This window comes from Stylophora pistillata, chromosome 6 (assembly GCF_964205215.1).
Source record: "Stylophora pistillata chromosome 6, jaStyPist1.2, whole genome shotgun sequence".
Lineage (NCBI taxonomy): Eukaryota > Metazoa > Cnidaria > Anthozoa > Scleractinia > Pocilloporidae > Stylophora > Stylophora pistillata.
In genome coordinates, this window is record NC_142524.1 from 28,989,891 (window position 1) to 29,014,261 (window position 24,371).

General features: G+C 38.7%; 1 protein-coding gene across 2 annotated transcripts in view; it reads right to left on the reverse strand.

Annotated features, from left to right (window-relative positions):
• Nucleotides 1-24,371, reverse strand: part of LOC111338233 (kinetochore-associated protein 1) — a 48,865-nt gene that overhangs the window by 18,244 nt on the left and 6,250 nt on the right. Inside the window, exons 8-40 of one of the 2 annotated variants that reach the window (XM_088725995.1) lie at nt 21,563-21,673; nt 20,951-21,041; nt 20,217-20,281; nt 19,672-19,790; nt 18,969-19,017; nt 18,494-18,592; nt 18,271-18,317; nt 18,034-18,102; nt 17,636-17,711; nt 17,390-17,527; nt 17,153-17,242; nt 16,187-16,258; nt 15,984-16,045; nt 15,324-15,432; nt 13,879-14,022; nt 12,503-12,559; nt 12,269-12,385; nt 11,893-11,949; nt 11,053-11,163; nt 10,122-10,265; nt 8,886-8,984; nt 7,674-7,774; nt 6,509-6,611; nt 5,896-5,955; nt 4,130-4,207; nt 3,342-3,458; nt 3,156-3,225; nt 2,946-3,010; nt 2,549-2,677; nt 1,986-2,056; nt 1,351-1,452; nt 679-860; nt 1-17 (exon numbers count right to left, since the gene is read on the reverse strand). The exon at nt 1-17 is cut by the window's left edge and continues 95 nt beyond it. In XM_088725995.1, the coding sequence (XP_088582121.1) occupies nt 1-17; nt 679-860; nt 1,351-1,452; nt 1,986-2,056; nt 2,549-2,677; nt 2,946-3,010; nt 3,156-3,225; nt 3,342-3,458; nt 4,130-4,207; nt 5,896-5,955; nt 6,509-6,611; nt 7,674-7,774; nt 8,886-8,984; nt 10,122-10,265; nt 11,053-11,163; nt 11,893-11,949; nt 12,269-12,385; nt 12,503-12,559; nt 13,879-14,022; nt 15,324-15,432; nt 15,984-16,045; nt 16,187-16,258; nt 17,153-17,242; nt 17,390-17,527; nt 17,636-17,711; nt 18,034-18,102; nt 18,271-18,317; nt 18,494-18,592; nt 18,969-19,017; nt 19,672-19,790; nt 20,217-20,281; nt 20,951-21,041; nt 21,563-21,673 (3,021 nt within the window). Of the gene's footprint in view, nt 18-678; nt 861-1,350; nt 1,453-1,985; nt 2,057-2,548; nt 2,678-2,945; nt 3,011-3,155; nt 3,226-3,341; nt 3,459-4,129; nt 4,208-5,895; nt 5,956-6,508; nt 6,612-7,673; nt 7,775-8,885; nt 8,985-10,121; nt 10,266-11,052; nt 11,164-11,892; nt 11,950-12,268; nt 12,386-12,502; nt 12,560-13,878; nt 14,023-15,323; nt 15,433-15,983; nt 16,046-16,186; nt 16,259-17,152; nt 17,243-17,389; nt 17,528-17,635; nt 17,712-18,033; nt 18,103-18,270; nt 18,318-18,493; nt 18,593-18,962; nt 19,018-19,671; nt 19,791-20,216; nt 20,282-20,950; nt 21,042-21,562; nt 21,674-24,371 lie in introns of both variants that reach the window. The other variant, XM_088725994.1, reaches the window with a different exon arrangement.

Sequence of the window (24,371 nt, forward strand, 5' to 3'; positions counted from 1 at the left end):
GCAGTCACACAGCAAATCTAGGCAATCAGAGAAAACATGCCGAACAAGAAATTAGACGTTTACTGGGAATTGGGAGGAGGAGGCATCTGTAAAAAATTCGCCTTTGTTGATTGTAAACTGCCACTGGCAGTCTGGTGATATCCCCCCGCACAGTGTTGTAAAGCGCCTTGAACTTGGGATAAGAGCGCTATAGAAATAACAGTTATTATTATTATTACTATTATTATTATTATTATTATTATTATTATTATTATTATTATCTGTATGGAAAAATTAACAGTCAGGTTTGAACGAGTTCAGTCTATAGAATATTCGGTCAGTTGAAAGAGCGGTTACTTTATTTCAACTGTTTACCATTTAGTCTCCCACCGAGTCTTAAAGTCTACCTATCTCAAAGGTTGCTGCACAAAAGTTGCCACTATTAGCAAAGAGGGACGTTGCGCGTTTCGCCATGGGCGTAAGACAAAGGGAAAATGTTAGAACCCCACCAGAAATCTGAAGATCTGAGGTTTGAATATTTGAGGTAAACTAATTTTTTCTCAGCCTCGCCACAAAACGAATAAAACTATTTTATACTGATAAGATGACCGAGTTCAATTTTTTCAATCTAACTTCCCTTATCTAAGTAAATACAAAAACGGTGCGGTTTGCATTCTTTATCCTATCAGGCTTACTAACCCGCTGAACAGTGAGTTGACGCTTGAGACAAGAGCTGATGTATCGTGTGAGTCAAGTGATACATGTTCTCGTTCTCATCCGTAACTACGGAGTGTCCTTCTGCAAGCGTCTCACAAAGATTGAGAGCGACTTTGTACAAGGTCAAGGCAGTTCTTGCACACGGAGCTCTTTCAATCAGCTCCCTAAACAATTTCAGAAACCAAAAGCAATTTTTAAATTTCCCGCCACTGCCAAAAAACACGTTTGAAAGTACTGTCGAACCAATATTAAGTAGCACTGTATTGAGCGGTCAACCCACCATTCCCCTTGGCAGTTTTTCAACTGTTTTTGTTCAAAACCGTTGAAGAGAAATACTGGCGGACGACTCATTTAACAATGGCTAATTTTTAAAAGAAGAGGAAACTTGTGCTGAGAGGAGCGCACTTTACAATCATTACAGACGACAAAGGTAACAAGATAACAAAATAGATTGCCTAATTTTCAAGAAAAGTTTTTGACAATAACAGGAACCCATTGGGACGAGATGAAAGTGACAATGATGAAGTAACCATGACTTGTTGAGAAAAAAGCTTGTTGACAATTGTGGATAACGTGCACGGGCCACAGGACGCCCAGAAATGAAATTTTCTTCTTTTTAAAAAGCAAACGGAAGTCATCAGGACGATAGCATACCTGCACATATCAAGAGCATACGAGATATTCCCTGAAGATATTGTTTTCGACATCAATGTCAGTCTGACATCCTCCTTTGACATTCCCACCAACTCTCCTAACCTGCAAAGGACAACAGATATCAACTATTAAGCAAGCGCCGTTTATGCTAATATACCCTCACTGAACTCTATTGATCGAACAGTCTTTGGCTAATCGAACAAGAAATAAAATCCTCTGCAGAATTCTCGCATCATCGGATCATGATTCCTGCTTTACGTGTTTGATGTCTGTGCTTTAAAAAGTACTGTATAAAGCGTAAGAAAGAAAATCTTAACTATGACCATACTAAAAAGTTAGTATAGATTCCAGCTACTTTCCTTCTCTATTTTAATAAACAGCATGAGCATTAAAAGGTAATGACGTGGTTATTTACCAACAACATCAGATCACTGCAACTCAACTAAAGGGTAAGGTCACAAAAGGCGACATTAAAAGGTAATGCCTTGTAGTTACGTCGTATTTTCCTTTACTAGAGGCAGTTAACGAACAACTTATTCTAATTAGTAAGAGACAGTGGGACGCTCCTATACAAATAATATACTTTATGAAAAAAAAAAAAAAAAAAATTTAACAAAACAAAACAAAAAGCTTACCTGAAAAGTTTAGTCAACGTCACTTGTCCCACATCAGAGGAAACCCCGCTACCAACTTTTTGTGAATCATGCTGTAAGAAACAGAGTGATCAGGTTACACATGGAGTCATAGCGAAGGCAGAGGTTCTGTAATTTTGAAAAAGCACAAAGTAGCTAGTGCCCTGACGCGGCGTTTCATATTCGAAAAGAGGCTATCCACCAGAAAGGCTCTGTAGTCATGATAACCATGTAATATCCTTTGATTCTCTTCTTCTTTCAATTGGGATAGCACAGGGCATTGCACAAATATAACTAAGAGAAGATCATGAAATCTCAGAATGCATCCCCCGGAATACCAGAGGGGGCACGAGCAGTTTATTGCCAACCCGCTAAACTTCAACAAAAGAAAAACACAATTCAGTTATTGTTCTAGTATTTTTTCAATTCTTTGTATTCACTGTTTGTTCAAGAGCGACTTGTTCGGTCACCAATGACCCAGGGTTTGCTTGCTAGTGACTTGACATACTTTCATAATTCGTGAACTGTTCCCTTCAATATACCGACAATCAAGAGTCAGTCGTTACCTTTTCATCCACGTCACCGTGCTTCTTTTCGCGAGAATCTATATACAGTTGAAGATATTGGTCAAATAATCCTTGCCGAACGTCAGGAACCTGAGACTCCTCGACAGAGAGGAATGTTGAAAATTCTCTCTGAAAGGTAAACAAAAAAAAAAAGAAAATATTGGTCAGATTCGTCTTCAGTACGTGGAAGGCGCGGTGGCCTTATCATTGGCAAGCTGGTCCAGGTTCTAGCCCTTGTCGGGATCATATTGTTCTGGGGGGATTAGCGATTTTGCTACTGAAACTGGATTGACTTTGAGCGGTGTCTATGACTTGGCTCGTGAGCAGTCTATGGCGATGACTTTAATCAAAAATGATATCGATAAAGCTAGATTCCACGATGGGTAAAAAACCTCACCTGAAGAGCAGAAATCATTTGCAGAGTAGACAGCGAATCATCTACGTCGACAATCGATGAAAGGTCTTTGAAATAAAAGGGAAGAGACAAGTACAGGTTAGAAAGAAAAAAATCATGATCAGTCTATAAAAAATCACATGAGTGAAGCAATTGTGGACAACTGATAAAAGGGAAGTAAAAAGGAAGAGGTTGTAATCATGAACTACTCACTGTGCTTCTTCATGAACTTCAAGACTGCAACCCCTGCTTGTGCAGCCACGACCTTCTCTGAAGAGAATTCCTGGATGTTTGAAATAACAAATGGTAACTATTTAGAAGCGTAAAAAGTTGGGAAAATTATTTTGAAAAAGGCTATTCTTACCCAACGCCAACAGCAACAACAAAGAAATTAATAACCTTCGTATCACTGAAGTCATTTTCAAGAATTCCACTGAGCCAAGTCACCAATTCATGCGCATACTGTTCTGCTTGCGGTAAGGGAACTGACTCTAGCAAATCCAAACAGGCTGGAATCTGAAAGATCATGTATTGAATCTCATTTTCAGAAAGGGATAGTAACTATTGCAATAAGGCTTTCATACCGCAAAGTAAAGATGAATGGATGTCGGCCATGTTCGTTTCTGTGTCTTTCTGGACAGATACAGAGTCAACGCCCACAAATACATGAAGCCAAACATATAATCAATCTCACTGGACAAGCTTGGTCACAACGCGATTGGGATTGTATCGACAAATTACCCTTCTGCAAAAACAAAGTAGGAAATCCCTAGCGGGTTAGACTCGATTTTCACCGTGTTCTCGGATCCGGTTCTCCATCCTTCCGGGAATGGAGGAGTTTTAAGTTCAAGGAAGAGCGCGGGCTAATTCCCCGAAAAGCAGCTGGTAATTGAGCCGCCGAGTAGGTACAGGATAGGACCATCTAGCCCGCTTTAATAGCCAATAAGGTCACAAGATTTCCTTCATCTTGGCCACGAACGGAGGCAGCATATAGTCATGCAGGCTGCGATACACTCGAAAAAACAAAAGGGAAAGAAGGGTTCTTGTTTAAAAAAAAAATAAACAGAGGGAATTTAAATTGCGTAGTAAGATACAGTGTTTTTTTTTAGTTGTGATAGATTTTCTTTACTTCAAAACAATCTTTTTAAAGTAATAAATAAACTATTACAAAAAAGAAAAACAAAAACCTTGTTCTCACGACACAATTTCTGAAGTCGAAAGGCGTAAGCTTCGTCTTCTGTAACATGACTGTATGATGTTACCACCTACAATAAAGAAAAACGTTAAACATGTAGCTGTTATGAAGGGCAGTAGTAACAGATCAGAACGAATAACTACATACATTTAGAAGTAGCAAAGATCTTTTGGAAATAGCGCATCGACAGGTATTCCTAAGCTTATCTAGAATAATCATGATCATAATCAATATTTTACATCTCAACTATACAAAATGAAAGCAGAAACTGATAATATTTTGAGAGCAAATTAGCAAAAGAAGATTTTGTTGATCCTACTGAGCTGCAATTAAAGAGATTTCCATCGGAAGCGAGGCAAATTTGACAGGGTTATCTACTTTCACAAGTCTGATATTTGTTCATAGTTAAATGGACAATATCATATTTGGCCTGTGTTAAACAAGTGAAGATATTGACCCCAAAGAAAAACAGTATAGGTAATAACATGATTTCGAGAGCAATTTGTAGTCTGAAAAATTTACAAGTGCTTATTCAAACGAAATTGCAAGAGAAATCATGTTGTTATTAATAATTTGCATGTAAAAAGCATTACAGAAAGTCAAGACAGGCGAAATTTTGAGAGCGCGCGCGCGCTGTTTCAGTTTGTAATCTGCACTCGTGATACATAAAAAATGCACTAGTTTTTAGCCAATCATAAGCCTCTTAATTTGTCATCATTAATGAAATAAAGCATAGCAAGAAAACTTGTCATTAAGAATTAACATAGTTTTCAACGGAATGGCTTCAAACTGGTCTTTCTTGGAGATGTTTTGTTAACATTGTGAGACATGCATTTCAAGCGGTTATTTAGCATGTCAAAAGTTTTGTGGATAGTTTTGTTTTTAACAGCCCAGTTTCCATGCCATTCAAGATACCACTTAGCCTTTAGCTCCCAGATCTGATTATAACATAACCAAAGTAAAGCGCGCGCTCTGATTGGTCAATTTAACGTCCCCCATTTGCTCATGGATGATGGGTGTACGTTGCTGACGTGGGCAAATGTAAAGACTATTTTTCCGCGCGCGCTTGTTTTTTCTGGTCACGTAAGATTTGTTAAATAAAAGAGAACTCTTTAGCTACAATGTATCAATGTTATGCTATAAAACAAATGGTAAACACCACAGCGTACACTATTGAGTTATGGATGCACTTGGGAGGTTTGCTAAGCACTCAAGAAGCTAGAGTCGCTCTCGCCTATCGCCTCGAGCGACTCTCACGCTTCTTTCGTGCTTAGCAACCTCCCGCGTGCATCCATAACTCAATAGTGTACGCTGTGGTGTTTACCATTTGTTGATTGTTAATTCTCCTGTCTGGCTGCTACACATTTCCTTGTAAATTAGTTGTGATAATTTGGTGTTAGATCAAGATTACAACTTTATCTGATGAGTTTGAGTATTCTCATGACCTATTTGCTGGATAATGTATGGATAATTTAGAGAGAAATTACATCTCAACCACCTCTGGGAGTGAAAGGGTTAACTATATAATCCTTGACCGATTTAAGAAACATTGTAGCTTGTGGCCAAGAGGCCATTTCCGAATAACCTTTGGCCTCTTTTTGAAAACGAGGCCGGATGCTTAACTGTTCTTGTGAAAATGAGTTTAATTTGCATGTGAATGAAAACTTTTAACCATTGTAAAAGAGGGTAAGGGTGATTCGGAAATGGGTTATTAAAAATCGTACACTACATAGTAGCTATAAATAAGTTTCCAACTACCTTCAGAGCGTCTTCCATCACATTTGGTTGGTCTCTGGTCAAAATATACCTTGTTATTGCCTGGAATTGAATATTGAACACGGTTTTATTTTCAAGTAATTCTGACTTCATGTTTTGTATCATAATGAACAACAACGTCACAGTTTTTCTGCAAAAAATAATCACTGGCACCGACAATTCATCCAAAGTCAACATCACATAAGCAAGTAAATAGCATTTGATAATATCAATATCAGTTAACAATTTATTACGTCATGTTAGCGGATCGTAATCATCATATTGGAGAAAATGGCCAAAATTGTTTTAAATTCGCGACAGTTCGTTCCTCCTTCCTTAGTTGTTCATCGTTATTTTTATTCTTTTAGGTATTTTATACCCTCTCACGATTGTGTCAAGTGATTTCTTCAGTTTGACGGGAAATGTTACCAGCGCAAACATCAAATGTCTTTAAGTTAATTTCTTCGATCATATAAAAAAAATCGAACTCTTTAAAAGAACAAACAAATGGTAATAAGGCATTCTCTCGACCACAGGCCGGTCAGATTGCGGCAAATGTGCTAAAAAATGTCTTTTACGAAAGAGAAGTTCTACTCATACATAAAATCTCACTCACCTTCGCTCGTGCCGCGTAAGATACGTGAAAGCTTCTGATTCGATATTGAGAAAGCATCTTTTTAAGCTCGACAAGTCTATACTGCTCCTTTAGGTTCATATCACTATTGAGATAGAAATTGGGTAACAACAGAAACAAATATATTAAATGAATGTAAAATTAATATTTACAAATTTCAGCGACACATCAATTTCGCTATTTAGAGAAAATTTATCAAGCTTGCGCATACTGTGGAACTTAGTTCACTTAATTCAGTGTACTCTTATTGACAACGGCAAATAGGCCAATCACATTGCGACATTACTATCAATTGTGCTAAAAACTGACTTCGTCAAGGTCGTACAGAACCGGTTATTATTTTTCGCTGGGGGTCGAGGGGTCGGAGGATTTTTTTTTGGGGGGGGGGGGCAGGAATCACATCGTTTCAGGGGGAACGGAGCGGGGATCAGTTGTCGCTAACAGAGTGCAAAGAGAGGGGACTATGAAAAATTGACTGCTTATGGGGGGATCATAAGAATACTGCAGAGCCTTAGGGGGGTCAAGTAATTTTACTGTGACACCACTTAACTCCACTGAACCCGTGTGAGTCTTCTCCATCGTCAAGCATCCTTGTTCCTCCTGATTTCATTCTTTTTTACTTAGCGCTCTTTTATCTCCTCTTTGTGTATATTTTGTACTTTGCCATTAACTGATCGACGTTACATATGATGAGGAGGCTTCTTCCAAAAAATCACTGGGCCAGTTATTTAAACAAAGTGTAGCCATTGTTTTACAAAAACGTGTTACAAACTATCTTCCTTTAATAAGCCGAACCTTTTAAGTGAACATTTATTCTTGTGAATAGTGTCAAGAAGGCCAAAGCTAACAGTCGAAAGACATTTATTTTATCAAATCAACCCTTTTATGGAGGATACCTGAGGCCCATTGCTTGTGTGAAATCGCAGTTTGGGTTAGACCTCGTTTAACTAACCGGCCCATAGTGTTTAAATGAGAACCTATTTTGGATAATCAGCCATGAATTCAGTGACCAGTTACTCAACACTTTTCCTCTTAGCGCTCTGTTATCTCCTCTCTCTGTACATTTTGCACTCTCCATTGACTGAACAACGTTACATATGATGAAGAGACTTCTATAAAAAGCTACAGTGTTTTAATGAGGACTTACTTCGGATAGGCTGCCATGAATTCGGTGACCAGTTTCTCAACACTCTCACTCCAAGGTATCATAGCATGTCGCATGACTTCCAGAGTAGCTTTGCAACGGACCTGAGAAGAGTGACATGAGTATTCAATGATCTATGACTTTGACGTAAATGCAAACTGTTTTCCATACGCTTCTCGTTCAAATTGCCCGCACTATCCGAAAAAAAATTAGTATGTGTAATCAAATGGCGACGAGTGAAATTAGGAAATAATTTCACGCGCGTTTTGTCAAAATTCTGATAATTATCAGAATTTTGACAAAAAGCAAGTGAAATTATTTCCTGATTTCACGAGAAAACCATTTGATTACCTTTTAATATCGTGGGTGACAATTACGTTCACAACCGTAATTGTTTTTACTGGTTTATTCTATCGAAAACCGAGAACATGAAGAAGAATATAGTTTTCGTTTAAAGCATACATTATCGTTAAAGTTCGTAATTTTCTGAGTTTCTTCACAAAAAATACCTTTCGAATTCTTCGTGCCTGTTAATAATTTTCGGCCGCTTATTTTAATTTCGTAACTTCTTCAAGGGTCACCGTCTAAAATCTCGACGCCATCTTGGCTCTGATCGAGATACAACCAGAAGAGATGCTACCATGGCAATTTCAAATGTGAAATTAAAAATCAACGCTGAAATTTCGCGCCAAAATTAAGGAGTAATTTGTCACCTATGATATTATCAGTTCAACTTAAGCAATGATCCATGTGCGTGGACTGCAACTGCAAAAAAAGAAGCCTGACAAAAAGGAAAATTCAGGCTTCGACGGCATTTGAAGCTGTGCCTTCAAGATACTAGGTAATTTTGGTTTTATCAACTGAGTCGATAAAGGAAATTGCCCACCGTAAAGAGTTTCAAAGCTGAAGTCAGCGTTGGTCATTCGTCAGAGCGGATGACGAAGGACTAACGCTCGAAACGTCAGCTTTGAAACTCTTCACAATGGACAATTTACTTTATCAACTTAGTTGATACAACCATAATTACCTGCTTACTTTCACTGACGCGGCACCACAGTTTCTTTTCGCAACCAAACCCCCTCCCAGATACTAGTTGAGGTTAGCAGCGGGGCGCATTTCAGAGTTTTCTTTCAACAATCACAAGGAAGATTCACACAAAAGATTGTAGATGTCTCGCCAACACGTTACATGTTACATGTCATAAATGGTTCTCACCTCTTTTTCTTTGATGCAAGAAATGATTGCAATGACCCTGGCTTCCCACAGTGAGTTGGACAATGACGAGTAGGATCCATCACTTCTGTTGAACAAATCCTGACACAAACGTAAAGCATCAACATTATTCTTCCTAACTAGAAAAAAAAGTTCCGTTTTCATGTAAGTGTTGGAATAACAACTACACGGTCCAGCAGGCGTGATACAACTGTTGCTATGGTTTCCTGTGACACGGAAAAAGTGTTACATACAAAGTAAAATTCCGAAATAAGTATTTTAAGACAAATGGGAACAGACTTTAACATTTATGGAACTGCAAAATAATGACAGGAAACTTTAAGTACACAGGAAAAAAAAGACGAAAGAGATTACTTAAGCAAAAAAAGCAAACAAACAAACAAACAAAAACAAAAACAAGCAACACCAACAACCTAAGCAACAACGACATCAAATCCCAATATCACATACAATGAATATATGAAGTTCATATATTTTGAACTGCGGTATTAGATACGTATGATGCACGATCCTCGCAGTAGATAGCGCTATTTATGCAATAGCGAAAATCAGACCTGAAAAAATCACGCCTGTACGGGATTCGAACCACTGACCTCAGGTCTGATTTTCGCTATTGCATAAATAGCGCTCTCTACTGCGAGGATCGTGCATCATACGTATCTAATACCGCAGTTCAAAATATATGAACTTCATATATTCATTGTATGTGATTTATCATCACGGGTTTATTACGAATCAACTTAACGGCCTGCTCCCAGTTGGCTTGTTAGCTCAATTGGTAGAGCGCTGCACTAGTATCGCAGAGGTCAGTGGTTCGAATCCCGTACAGGCCTGATTTTTTTCAGGTCTGATTTTCGCTATTGAATAAATAGCGCTCTCTACTGCGAGGATCGTGCATCAAACGTATCTAATACCGCAGTTCAAAATATATGAACTTCATATATTCATTGTATCTGATTTATCATCACGGGTTTATTACGAATCAACTTAACGGCCTGCTCCCAGTTGGCTTGTTAGCTCAATTGGTAAAGCGCTGCACTAGTATCGCAGAGGTCAGTGGTTCGAATCCTGTACAGGCCTGATTTTTTTCAGGTCTGATTTTCGCTATTGCATAAATAGCGCTCTCTACTGCGAGGATCGTGCATCATACGTAAATCACAATATGTTGGCACGGCTCCCTTCAGCAGATGAGATGCACTACAACTAAGGTTTACCTACCTCTATGTAACGTAGAAGCATAGTGTCCCTATCAAGGCTGTGATGAACCATGTACGGTGCTATATATTTGGCGATTGCACTCGGAATGAGTTCGGCGGCCACTACACGGTCCAGCAGGCGAAATACAATTGTTGCTACGGTTTCCTGTGACACGGAAAAAGTGTTACCATACAATCTACTCCCCTCTAACACGAAAATTCCGGGAAAATAACAAAAAAAGGTTTGAGTTGTCGGGTGTTAAGAACATATGAACAGAGATAAAGAAAAGGGCGTTGACTTTATTTTGGCCTTCAGTCAGTTAGTTTGTCGAATACTACGATCAATAGAGAAGAAACGTCTTCTGGAGATGGGTTATAATTCTACACCTAATTTCAAAGAGTTATGTCAGATTTCGGGCAATTACGTCCAAGTTTGGACAGTTCTATTCGATTTCAGACGCCATCGTTTGATATCGGACGCTTTGACTGTTTTTGTGCACGTACGTTAGATTTCGGACACTTTCATTCGACTTCAAACGTTTTCGTCCAATTTAGGAAACTGCTATTTGATTTTGGATGCCATCGTCCTATTTTGGTTACTTTCATTTGTTTTCATTTATTAAATGCTATCATCCAATTTTGGATTTCATCCGTTTTCGGACTCAACCATCTGTTTTTAAAAATTTTCTGCGTCCTATTTTAGACGGATCTGTCTGATAATGGACGTTTCCCTTCGATTTCTGACTCAAGCTGCTGTAGCCCTCAAAACTGACTTCCCCCTAAGGACTTTTAGAGCACCAAGTCCAGTTGCCTCAGGGACTTTGAAAACCCCTTCTTTTTTTTTATCACCTTTTCTTTCAAGAGAACTTCCAGAAGTTCATGAAACCCGAAATTCTACTCACCTATCAGATACTTAACTACAAACCAGAGCAACGAGACCGTAAAAAAAATACCTGTGAAAATTCTGCCAGCGTTATTTTACAGGAGTATTTGGTGTGAAGATCAACAAGATCAGCCAACTGCTGAACCAACTTCATTAAACTGGCTAATTCATCAGCAACATCCTGAAGAAAAAAATGCACAGATTACATGTTCACTATCACATGAGCAATGCAATACACACCATACCACTTTGAGTAATATCAGTGATATAAATATACCAATGATTCATCATAATAACTAGTAAAAATATTGAACATTATTAATACTTAATTGTTCCTTTTCAACAGAGACTGACATTTCACAGTAAATCAAGCTGACCATAGTAAGTGAGCAGAGGGGTCCCCCTCTACTAACTGTGAGCTGATGAGGCAAACAAAGGGAACTCATCTCATGTGGTATGACTAACAATTAGGGAATAAATTTCATCCATCATTTCCATAGCTGTGTTCTTATCAGCAACGCGCATTTAATAATAAATAGTTTTTAACGTGGAGAAACACTTAGCTAGAAGCTAGTTTACAGGTTTTCCACCAAACAACTGAAACAAATAATTCAAATTGAAAATAACATTATTAAGAATCCGGACTGGCCGAAGGCAAACCAGTTAGCTATATTACAAGCATGGCCGAGGATTTGAAACTCGGAGCTACCGTGAAACAAATCCAGGTAGTGGCCAGGGCGGGACTTGAACCCGGCAGCGGCGGATCGCAAGTCCGACACGCTGACCACTCGACCGCGCTGCCTTCAGCGGCAAAACCATGTCTTCGAAAAAGCGACAAATAACTTTGTGTAGTTTTATAAAGCAAATACTTTGGCTCAGAAAGAGTTAGTTTAGAGGCTTGGACACGTACCAAGTTATTTTTGTTATCCTTAAAAAGTGCTCTTGCTGTTGCAGGAAGACCGCAGACCTGCGAACACAAAATTCACTCAGCACTGAACAAAATCTGACTTTCTAAAGTTATTCAGGATACAGACAGTACAATATCTCATCTTAGGACTACCTGCATCACTAGAAAACCTGAAACAACCACGCGAGAGCAAAGACAAAATGCCAGTCCTCCCCTATAGAGAGTAAACTCCCACCTTCCATAACCTGGTCAAGTACTCTACCACTGAAGCACATGAATGTTGTGGTCAGATATTCACGTCATGTAACAAACTTGAATCAAAAGTTAACAGAAGACAGAAATTTAACACACATATATCTCTCTTCAGATAATGCAATACCTGATCTGCAAACTGCGCAGGTGTGGCAAGACCTCTTCCTGATGCACTCCCTGAAACTGACTTTGATGCATTCAACAGGACACTCGCAAGTTGCAAAGCATTTTGAGGCCAACCTTCCTAAAAGAAAAAATAGTTTCACCGGCTTAAGCACTCTATCTCAGTATTTTTTAAAAGAGAACAATGTTTTGGCAAGAGTTTCATTATTCTTGCGCTATCCCAGCGTTTATTTCTAACCTTCTCAGAAAGCTCCATATTTTTAGCTCTTTGCTCCAACCAACTCGCGAGCATCCGCTAAGAACAGAGAAAAACATCAGTGCGAGAGTAAGTAACACAGGTGACTTCTTTTGCTTTGTTATTGTTGCCGAGCCATACTTTAATAGCTGGTGCTGTTGTGAAGAGATGACCGCTCAGAGAGATCAAAACAAGAATACATTTTTAACTGTTCAACAGGTACGAAAAAAAAAAAAAAAAATGAAAAAACTGCTCATTTCAAAGTGCCTGAGGGGTTGGCCATCAAAACAAGAACCGCTTTTTTGTCTTCTCTTAATCTTTAGGCATCAGGTATGCTTTTGTATGAGGACTGGTGATACTATTTACTTACTGACTGAGTTTGTTTGGGCAGGACAGGAAAATATTTGGCTCGAGGTCATGACTTACGCAGCGAACGCACCGTGCTTCATGACCGGTCAATAAGCATTTCATTACATAACCACTTTGAAAATTTTGTTTGAACCTAAAAATAGAATGCGATAGACGGGCACACGCGGGACAACCACAATACAAACTTCTTTGTTTGTTTGTTTTTTTTTCCGAGTCGGAACAAGAAACTCACAATGCATCGAGAAAACGCAACTGTTTAAACGTTTTTCCTATACGTTTTAGCAACAAAGCCGTGTGAGTGCAGACCGGACCGGGTCAAGTCAACCTGTCCGGCCCTACACACACCAGCTTTCTCTATTGTTTTCTATGGGATTGTGCGCGCGGAGCCCTACGAGTCATACAATAAAACAAGGCAAGTAGAGTTAACTCTTCACTCGAGCCAAGTGGCCACCTAGCCGGAACTTATCCCAGTTTCTACAGCATGAAGCGACTAGGATGTATTATTAATACTCCCCCCTGGATGGCATACTGGTCCATCACAAAGTAACCCCCCCGGCATTTCGTCAGGCTTCCTTGCCAATTCACAGGTACCTATTGATACTCCTGGGGGGAGGAGAGGCACTGTGAGAGTGTAGTGTTTTGCCCAAGAACACAACACATTGACACGGCCAGGTCTCAAACTCAGACCTCTCAACCGGGAGACCTACACACTGACCATAAGGCCACTGCCTCTTCCATAAAACAAGAAATAACATTAACCCTTTAACTCCCAAGGGTGATCAACGTGTAACTTCTCCTTATAATATGCATACATTATCCAGAAAACAGGTGATGAGAATACTCAAACTTGTAAAAAGTTATCAATTGATCTAACACCAAATTCTTTTAACTAACTTACAATGGAGTATGTAACAGCTAGAGGGGAGAATTTTAAAACAATCAGATTTTGGGAGTTAAAGGGGTTAGGACTGAATTGAATGAGGACATCTATGACATGTGTTTTAACTTACCAGACCCGAGGGAAACGCCTTACTGATAAATGGCACAAGGTCATCTTGTAGCCAAGGAATTACTATGGAAGAGTGTAAGTCTTCAGGAATGGAGCCAATTAAAGACTCCAATTTTTCCATGCTAAACTGAGTTACAAAATGACTCTGCAACAGAGAATAATAGGAGAAACATTGGTATTCCTAAAAAGGTGCTGCATTGTTACAAACCTTCACTTAATTTTGTCTTTAAAAGTTTGACACAATCATGTTATCTCTTTCCTAATTTCTTCACATTCATGAATGCTCTTGTTATCATTACTTCACATTTCTCTATCTCAGGCATTTGCTTAATAATATAAAAAACATTGTGTTTGTATAAAAAATTTTGCACATCAACGGTGCCTCTTTCAAAGGAAAAATAATTGAAGATATTATTATCATAAATCCTCTATTAAGCCCCCTCTAATAAGCCATCCCTCTTTAAAGGAAGAAATTTATTAAGCCCCCCCCCCCCCCCCAAGCATGGTCCATGTCAAAGCCTACTGCCAAAGTTACAAGCATGTCAGCTTGATCAGGAAGAGATGGAAGATCTGTTTGAAATGATTTCAGAAGACGTGGCACTGGAAGACATGGCACATGTAGTTTTGGATGAAGATGATGAAACGGTTGATTTTGAACTGTAATTGAGCCTTACTAGCACAATGAAGCATTTCATCATTGTTGTTCATTTGACTTTAGTTTGCCATTTTGTTGTGTTTCTGCTTTACTGATTATGACAAATCATACAACTCATCAGACCTTACTAAGGATTTTGACTCTGCCAATTTGGTAAATCAAAAAATGTACAATGAGCACAATTTTTGAATAAATATGGTACATCATTTCCTATTGTATCCTGGAAGTGAACATCAGGCTAAATCAATAAGCACCCCCTCTCTCTAATAGAGGCCACTCCCCAAAGTAAAAGGTAAGGGGTAAAGTCTTTTTACAAGCCTAGTGGCCCATTAGGCTGGTGCTTAACTCCGGTTTCTGTAGCTTGAAGCGACTAGGAGTATTTCTACTCCCCCCTGGATGGGATGCCAGTCCATCGCAGGGTTACCCCCAGCATTAAATTTGCCGGTACCCATTCATACACCTGAGTGAAGAGAGGCACTGTAAGAGTAAAGTGTCTTGCATAAGAACACAACACAATGTCCTGGCCGGGGCTCGAACCCAGACCACTCGATCCGAAGTTGAGCGCACCAACCATGAGGCCACCGCGCCTCCACACTCCCCAAAGTACCTGAAATAAATAGTCCCCCTGAGGGGCTTATTTGAAGATTTATGGTAACTTAAATCATGAGATGAAAATAAATAAGGACTTCAAAATTTAGAGGTGTACAAAAATCTCACTTCAAATTCAGTCATGTGTTTTAAACCATTTACCTACTGTTTCTTTGTGCCTTTGAGACACAGTGTCACTATACCTGATGTCTTCTCCAAATGATGACTGCACTGGTCACCTTGCTGGAAAGCAGGCATTTTGTCAGTTCAACAAGGAGATCAGCAGAGGCAAAGTACTGCCACTGGGGGCCACTGCAAGACAACATAAAAAAATCTCAATACTGAAATGAGGAACAAATAGCTATTCTCATTCTCTATTGATTCCTTCCTGTGCTGCGCCATTTGTAACTAACCCTTTCCTTAAAAATCATAAACTTCGTTAACTTAGAATTGTTGTTTAATTTTAAACCAGATCCAGATCATGTTCAGGTCACATTTTTTTCAGGCAGGTGATCAAAAAAGTGTTTTCATTTATCTATAAGGTACACTTTATAGTTTGTAAACCCCAGCTCAATTGGTATGCGGGATGGCAACTTACTTCCACATGCATGAAAATCTCTCTCTTACGCAATCAGTTGGGTCCACATATTGAAAGATTACTCTACTGGGTTGTTGATGTCCCTTTCTCAGTGCAACTGGGTGGCAACATGATCTCTTACTTGTAAATGGTTTAAATTGAATTGGATTTGGACTTATCTTTACATCTACTGCACAATAATTAGCAGGGAAAAATATAAATATGTTCTAGTCCTGATGAACTAAGAAAACAGATGACAACAAGATTAAGGGGAAATGAAATGCACCTAAAATTTTCAACACCAAAGGCCATCTCAAAAGTTGCTAGTCTATCCAATGCCTCGAGGACCTACCAAAATGAAAATTATCACATATTATTCAATTTGTCAAATTGAGGAAACATACATTTCTTAAGTATCTTGTGAAGCTAATTAGAGTATTAGGTATCATGGTACTTGTAGTATCAGTAAGATACTGGCACAAACTTCACCTCAGTCAATAATTGTGATGGTTTACCACAGGGACCTTCCTTTTGGCTTTGCACTCCATTGTTGCTGGAAATCTGAGGAGAAAGAAGAGCCAGGATGAAAGGAAGGACAAAAATAACAAGTACAAATGTTGGCTACAAAGTAAAAAGGGAGACTTAGCTGAAGAAATTTTGATGAGTGGGAGATACTAGACGAGGATAATTCATTATGGTTACACAATATGACGATAGTCAAGTAAGAAAAAGTTGAAGTAGTATTTCATGACACACATGGTTTCGATGATGATGAAAATCACTTGACAAGTAAATAATTGTTTTATTAAAAAATGCCCCCAAGATATTAGACAAATCTTCTCGACTTTATTTTGTAAGAAGAAACCGGATGTTATAATGTACAGATATTAGATTATGGTATATTGGCTCATATACCATAATGGCTAGCTAAGCCAATAAAAATTCTTGAATTGCATTATCCAATGATCCAGTTTTTAATAAAAGCAAATATGGAAGGGAACCAATAGCTGATGGTGGAGGCTGTGGTAAAGATTGTAAAGTCATTTGAGTAGCAAACTATCACCATTTAAACTCCTTGGAAAAAGGTGAAGTTAGCATATGCCCATCCTGCCAGAGCCTTCAATGATTTCAATGGCATGAAGCAACTAGCTGTATTGCTATCCCTTCCCCTTCCTGAGATGGAATGCCATTCATTGTAAGGTTATCCACCAGGCTCCCATTGTTCGAAGGATGGATAACGCTATACACTGGATAAATCTCTATCCGGTGGATAGCGCAGTACATTTTGGTAACACTTATCTGCTGGATAGCCATTTATCCGTTGAATAGTGTTATCCGCCCTTTGAACAACCGGAGCCAGGTGGGTGGCCACAACTACAGTTAGAGTGAAGCCCCTACTGCTTCTCCTGTGGTAACAACATCTGATTGGTACAAAGTGCATGGAGGTTGGCTCACCCGCTTTCTAGCATAGCTCAACAGATCAAATGTCTCATCAAGACTGGGAAGGGAAGCTTGCAAACAGCATCTGCAGACATATTCATCATCCTGAAATTAACAGAAAATGGTGTGTGAGATGTTTCTGGTCTAAGTTAAGGCACTAAGGGATCGAAGGTGGAAGCTTCATGATCAGTGGGAGAATAGACTTTCACTGTAGCACATAATTATGAGTAGATGCTATGCTATTGTTGTTACCTTTATTTGAGTGAGGCAATCCTTAAGTTCTGTGAGAGAAAATCCCTCCAATGCATTGTTTTCTTTCCCATGGTTGCTTTTGTAATTCCATGGTGACACTTTATCAAGCAGCCAGTTAGCCTTGACTTTGTACACAAGCTAAGGAAACAACAACCACAAACAAAAAAAAAATACTAAGTTATGGTTTGTCCTCTACTTGGTGCTAAACAGAACGAATAAGTTATCATTCTTGATATCAAATCTCACCTCAATATCCAGATTGAACTGTTTTGCAAACCTCAAAGCTTCATCAAATTTCTGCTTGTGAAGCAATCGGGACAACCTGTTGAGAACAAGGAAACTTTCTAAACAAAAAAATGTTTCCTTACTGGTCCTTCTTGTGAGCAGACAACTTTCCCCACAGCATCTTTAACAAAATATGTTAGTTTTATTTTTTAGAAAAATAATGCATATACTTTGAGTCCACAGAGTATTTACACAGCACAGCAGATAAAGTTTCCCTCTTTCTCTATGGCAGATTACCTGTTTCTTGCATGCAGATACAAACTAGCCTCAAGTGGTCACACTCACTGACTTACTAGGCAAACCACTTTTTCGTACGAAATGATCACTGAATGAGAAACTTTTACGAGGTCACACATTACCTGTTTTCAGGGAGGGCTTCTGTAAGGGATCTGATTCTTATGCTAGAAATCTGTCTCACATCATTTGTTCTGTAATTAGAAAACGACTACTGTATGTCACTCAGTCATATTACTGGTGATTCTTCACATTTGACAAACATCATTAAATGAAAACATTCAGCACAACAATGTTTTTTCACCAAACTAGCATGTAGCTACTAAATTTAATCATCAAAAGCCCCTTTCAAAACAGATTACCTGTCATGTGGGTTTTGGTAGACCCCCTCTATGAAAAAGATTGACTCCTGCAAAAAAACATCCAGCACAATGCAAGAATTGTTTAACAACAAATTAATTTGACAAAAACATAAGATACGTTATAACAGTCTTTAGGGTCTTCACCAAAAGTCTCCATGAGACCACTTGAGAAAGCACCATAAAGAAAAAGAAAGAAAAAAAGAAACGAATAGCTATTTCAAACCTGAGTAGTTGGACACTGTGCTAATAGGGAGCACCCAGAAACCTGCAGAGAATACACTGACTTCATGGTAGGAAATGTGTATACTTGAAGATAGCGCATCTGTAAAGCAACATTGATATATGGAGTAAATAAGTTAATAATTAGGTACCTTTCAATGAGAAAGGGAGGTCATTTCATTTACCTCCTAGAAAAGCCCAAACCACTTTTAAGTCTGGTGCCTTGCTGAAACATTACAAAATTGATAATAATAAGGAAGCTAAAGTTGCAAAAAAGCTATTGCACCAGCAGTTACTCTATGGCCTGTTTTTTTCATACAAAGTCTGAATCTACCTTTCATGTTGTCTCATCACTAACGAAATTGGTTTTGTACAAAATTGCACATTCTGTGATGTCCTTGTATCAAAAAACAACCTATGACATAATACTAACAGTCATTCCAATACAGCAAGACTTAGATTATAAATCATACCTGTACCTGACTTTCTGCTGTTGTAAGCACAACTAGCTTATATTCATCATCACTTCTGAAAATATGAAAAAATGAAAAGAATGATAGCCTCTGAGTCAAACTTACCACTGCCAGATGAATGTGGTTCTCAGTTTCCAAAAGCTACATAAACAACAATCACTTGGTACAAAGGTATGCAGGGATTTCACAAACTTTGCAGGAAATTATTGTTACCAATCAAGTATGAACTACACCCCATAGAAACCAAACAAAGTTTGTGGCAATGAAACAGGTGCATCTACTGCTTCTTGTAATTTTAGTGTATCAGCACCTTTAACCAGAACCTAACATAACAACCTAGGTGTTAGTGATGCATGTGTCACCTCTAATTTCTGTTAAAGAACTCAGGCTTTGATTGTAGAGTATGATTGTCTGAATGATGGTTGTCCTTAGTAGACTGTTGATGGTAACTGTGAATCACACTTATCAAAGTCAACAAAAAATTGGCTTGGAGTCTGTTTAAGTTGAGAGGTTCTTTATCCTAGTAGTAACCTGTTTGCCAAGCAAACTTGTCTCTACTGGTACATCTTGAGCAGAATTTGGTATAAATGTAATTACTGAGGAGTGATTTTTAAGATACCCATATCCTAACCAAATGAATAATTTGAGGAGCTAAATCATTAAAGTGGAAGAAGACTTTACAAGATCTAGCATCAACACAGTCACATACTTGGACATCCCAGGAGTTTGAATATTACTGGAACTTAATAATAAAAAGTCTTCTATGCTGAGATGAGGCCAGAATGCAATCATTGTCAAAGACGAAACATTCCACAAGCTTAGCATATTCTGGAAAACAAGATACAATGACATGAATGGTAATTTAAGGCTACAAATCTTTTCAAAATGCATGACTTAATTACAGGTAAATCAAAATGACGGTAACTCTTTGATGCCTGAGGTAATTGTTTTTGAAGCCACTAGTCATTCATCTTTATAGTAGAAGGGAAAACTGCAAGTACATTATATTGTGCCTGTATCCACAATTGCAGAATTGAGGCTGACACTTCAGAGAAAAGATGATCTAAATCTGCTGATGTGGGTTCATGTGCACTACACAAGTTCTGTTTTCCTTTCACAAAATGATTTCTAGTTAGGGCTCAAAGATTAAAGAATAAAAACAATTGAAAACATCTCCTTATTACATTGGGAGCCAGCTGTTAAATTGCCTCACGAGATTAATGATGAACATTACAACAGGCAATACACATGTACCTTGTCATCTAGAACAACAAGAAAGTGACCATTACTTGACATATTTGCTTTAACAACATAAGAGCCTGTGGATAAAAGTACAAAAGACCATGTCACTCATTTATCAATAAACATTTGAAGGCTGTATTGCTCAGCTGGTGGACTTTCTAAAACCTGCTTTATTCTAGGCACTACAGTTCAATAAAATTACTTTGAACAGATAATTCAAGGTGCAGATTGGGATCTTTGTAAGCAACTAGAATCCAGACAAAAAAATCTACCAAACACCCAGCAGTACATTCTATTCAGAGTATCGGCTATTTCTTCTTTGTTATCTTATCATATAAGAAGGAAGTTATTATACACCAGCTTGTAAGGCATAGTATTTATTTCAATCCTAAGCCAATATCAAGCTTAAAAAAATGCAGTCAATTGTAGGACAAATATCTATGAATGAATGTCTGGTTTTGACAGGAAAAAGCTTGACATACTCAGAAACTGTGGTCATGGATGTCTGATGCAATAAAAAAAAGATTTAATTTGGATTATGCAATCAAAACTTGGAACAGTTTGGAATTCAATCCACTATTGAGTCACAGCTAAAACACCTGTTAGGCTGTGCTGAAAACTCATAGTGTTAAACAATAACATCTTTCACTTAGGAAGACTTTTCTGTCCTACCAGATGGATTTCTTGTCCAGTAAAAACTAGTCAGTGGCCTGACAAAGATTTTTGGAAAGCTTGAGTACACATACCCCCTAGAATGTATGAGCTGATCGAATCCATGAGAGAAATTCCTCCCTCTCCTTGGCTGGCCCAGACTGCAATGGCTGCATCCCCTTCACCCTACATTTACATGTAAAGGACCCGATGTTAAACTAACTGTTTACGAGCTCTAGAGTGAAAGCCTTGATTGCAAATATCTCATGAGAAAAAAAAAAGAAGGAAAAAATGATACCAGGATAGCTTGGTCTTTTGCAAATGCATCTCAACAAGTGCAGCTCTATGTGAATTCCAAGGCTGTGCTCTATGGAAAATTGAATGGAGCCCAGTCCTCTGAAATTATGAAATACAGGGTGCCCAGCATATGCTTTGTATGAAAAAACTAAAATTCCTGAGTCACCCAAGAGCAAAAGTATGGCGCCAGGGGTCACTGGGTGCTGCTAGACCACAGCCTTGAATTCAGTTCAAAATAGTAATCATGTATCAATGTATTAAGTGCTTACAAGCACCAGAGTAAAAGCCTTGGGTGCCATAACCTTAGAAGAAAAAAAAAAAACTATCCTCGATAGGATAGCTTAGTCTAATTATTAGTCTTATAATTTTGTAGATTTTGAGGTAAAACTTTTGTGATCACATTATCTTACATAAGTTATGTAGACAGGAGAATCCCAAAGCTGTCCAACAGTAATGCCTGTTATCTTCTCTTGATGAACAACACCAGCATCAATGGATTCCACTTGTATCAACCCTTTTAGCTAAAAAAGTGTCTTGTATTTTAGTATGGAGGAGGAGAAGGCAAAATAAGCTGACAATATGGTGGCACCCCTACTACATGAGAGCTTTAACTTTGGATTGTGATAGCCTGATACCCAAAGATCATTGATACTTGACTATTTGGGGGGAGGGGGTTAAGTGCTTTTGGAAGCACCAATATTTATGCAGTCCACAATGTTTCGGCATTATCTTCAGAACTACTCAACCAAAAAAAATTGAAGGGATGATGAAACTTTGACATAATTTTATACTTAATGTGGGATAATTTTGGTTGGTGAAACCATTACCATGGCAATAGTTGCTGAGATAAAAAAGCCATTTTGTGTAATATAGAAAAAATGTTGAGAAGGATAAATGGCAGATGTTGTTTGCTCAAAAACCCTTACCCTTGATATTGCTCTACACACCAAGGGAAAAAAATTCAGTGGTGACAACCGTTGAAGAGTTTCAGAACCTTGTAATTCATATAGGAGTATTTCATATTGCATGAAACTTTCTAGGTGTAATAGCCACGAACTTTCAAGAAAGTGGTATAGCAGATATATTGACAGAACCTGGTCTATGGTTCTTATTCACCAATCAAACTGCTTGAAGGAACACCCTTGGACTGCACTAGGCATGCATCAAGGGTCAACAGGTGGCAATCACCCAGTAAACATCATCTTTTTTATGTTGATTGTGGCAATTGCATGAAGTCTGTGTGTCGATGGGGAAGTCAGTGAGCTCCATAAGAGTACCCAATTGTGTGGAGTTTGTGTCCATTGGACAATCGAAAGGTCTGATTAGAGCTTGGGATTGCAAGAAGTTTGCATGTCGATCAAGGAGTCAATAAGCTCTGATAAGGGGTCTAAATGATGTGAGGTTTGTGTGTCAATTGGGGAGTCAATGAACTCTGATAAGCAATCCCAATCGTATCAAGGAGGCAATGAAGTCTAATATGAGCTCCTCATCTTATGAAGTTTGTGTCAATCAGGTAGTTAATGAGCTCTGATAAGGGCTCCCAGTCATATAAAGTTTTTGTATTGATTGGGCAGTCAAAGAGGTCTGAAGAGAGCTTGTAATCACAGAAGTTTGGGTTGATGTGACAGCAAATTTTCAGGAAAGCCTGATGAAATGTGGTGGGGTAACCCTGCAAAGGACTAGCATCCCATTCGGGGGGGGGGGGGGGGAATACTCCTTGTCACTTCATGCTAAGGAAAGCAAGATACGTTCTGGCTGGGTGTGGACTTCTCTTTACTTTTGTTGGTTGATTGGGGAGGTAATAAGCTCTGATAAGAGCTCCCAATCGTAAGAAGTTTGTGAGTTGTTCAGGGAATCAATAGGCTCTGATAAGAGCTCGAGTGGCTTAAGTGTGGACTTCCCTTTACCTTTGTTGGTTGATCAGGGAGTTAATTAACTGTGATAAGAGCTCCCAATTGCAAGAAGTTTATGAGTTGTCCAGGGAATCAATAAGCTCTGATAAGAGCTTCATATGGCAAGAAGTTTGTGAGTTGTTCAGGGAATCAATAAACTCTGATAAGAGCTCCATATGGCAAGAAGTTTGTGAGTTGTTTATGGAATCAATAAGCTCTGATCTGAGCTCCATATGGCAAGTAGTTTGTGAGTCATTCTGGAAAGTGATAAGTTCTGTTAAAAGCTCCATATCACAAGAAGTTTATGTGTTGATTAGCAGGTCCAAATAAGAAGAGCTCCTATTTGCAAGACGTTTGAGTCAATTGAGAGGTCAACGAGCTCTGATAAAAGCCCCCAGTCACAAGAAGTTTGTGAGTTGTTTGAGGAACCAATAAGCTCTGATAAGAGCTTTATATCACAAGAAGTTTGTGAGTCAATCTGGGAGTTAATGAGCTTTGATAAGAGCTCCCAATTGCTAGAAGTTTATGTGTCAATTGGGGAGTAAATGAGCTCTGATAAGAGCCTCCAATCACAACAAGTTTGTGAGTCGTTTGGGAAGATAATAGACTCTGATAAGAGCTCCTGATCACAAGGAGATTGTGTCTTGATTGGGGAGTCAATGAGCTCTGATGAGAACTCCCAATGGTTAGAAGTTTTTGAGTGGATCAGTGACTCAATATGCTTTAACAGGAGCTCCCAATCTGAAGAAGTTTGTGTGTTGATAAATGAGTCAATATGAGAATAGCTCCTGATTGCAAGATGTATGTGAGTCAGTTGTTGATTTCTGATAAGAGCTCCCCATCACAAGAAGTTGCATGTTGATTTAGAATTCAATGAGCTCTTGATTCTGTGAAGTTTGTTTGTTGATTGTGAAGGCAATGAGTGCTTAAGGGCTCCTGATAGCAAGAAATCTTTTAGTCCATAAGGACATCAGTCAACTCTAGAAAGAGCTCCCAATCAAGGGAAGTTTGTGTGTCCATCCAAGAGTCAATAAGCTCTGATAGGAGCTCCTGGCCACAAGAAGTTCTTGAGTCAATTGAGGAGTCAATGAGCCCTGATAAAAAGGCCCAATCCCAAAAAGTTTGTGTGTTGATCAGGGAGTCAATAAGCTCTAATAAGAACTCCCATTTGCAAGAGGTTGTGAGTCAATCTGGGAGTCATTGAGCTCTGATAAGAGCTCCCGCTCCCAAGAAGTTTGTGTGTCAACTGGAGAGTCCATGAACTCTGACAAGAGCTCCCCTTTGCAAGAAGTTGTGCATTGATCAGGGAGTCCATGAGCACTGTTGA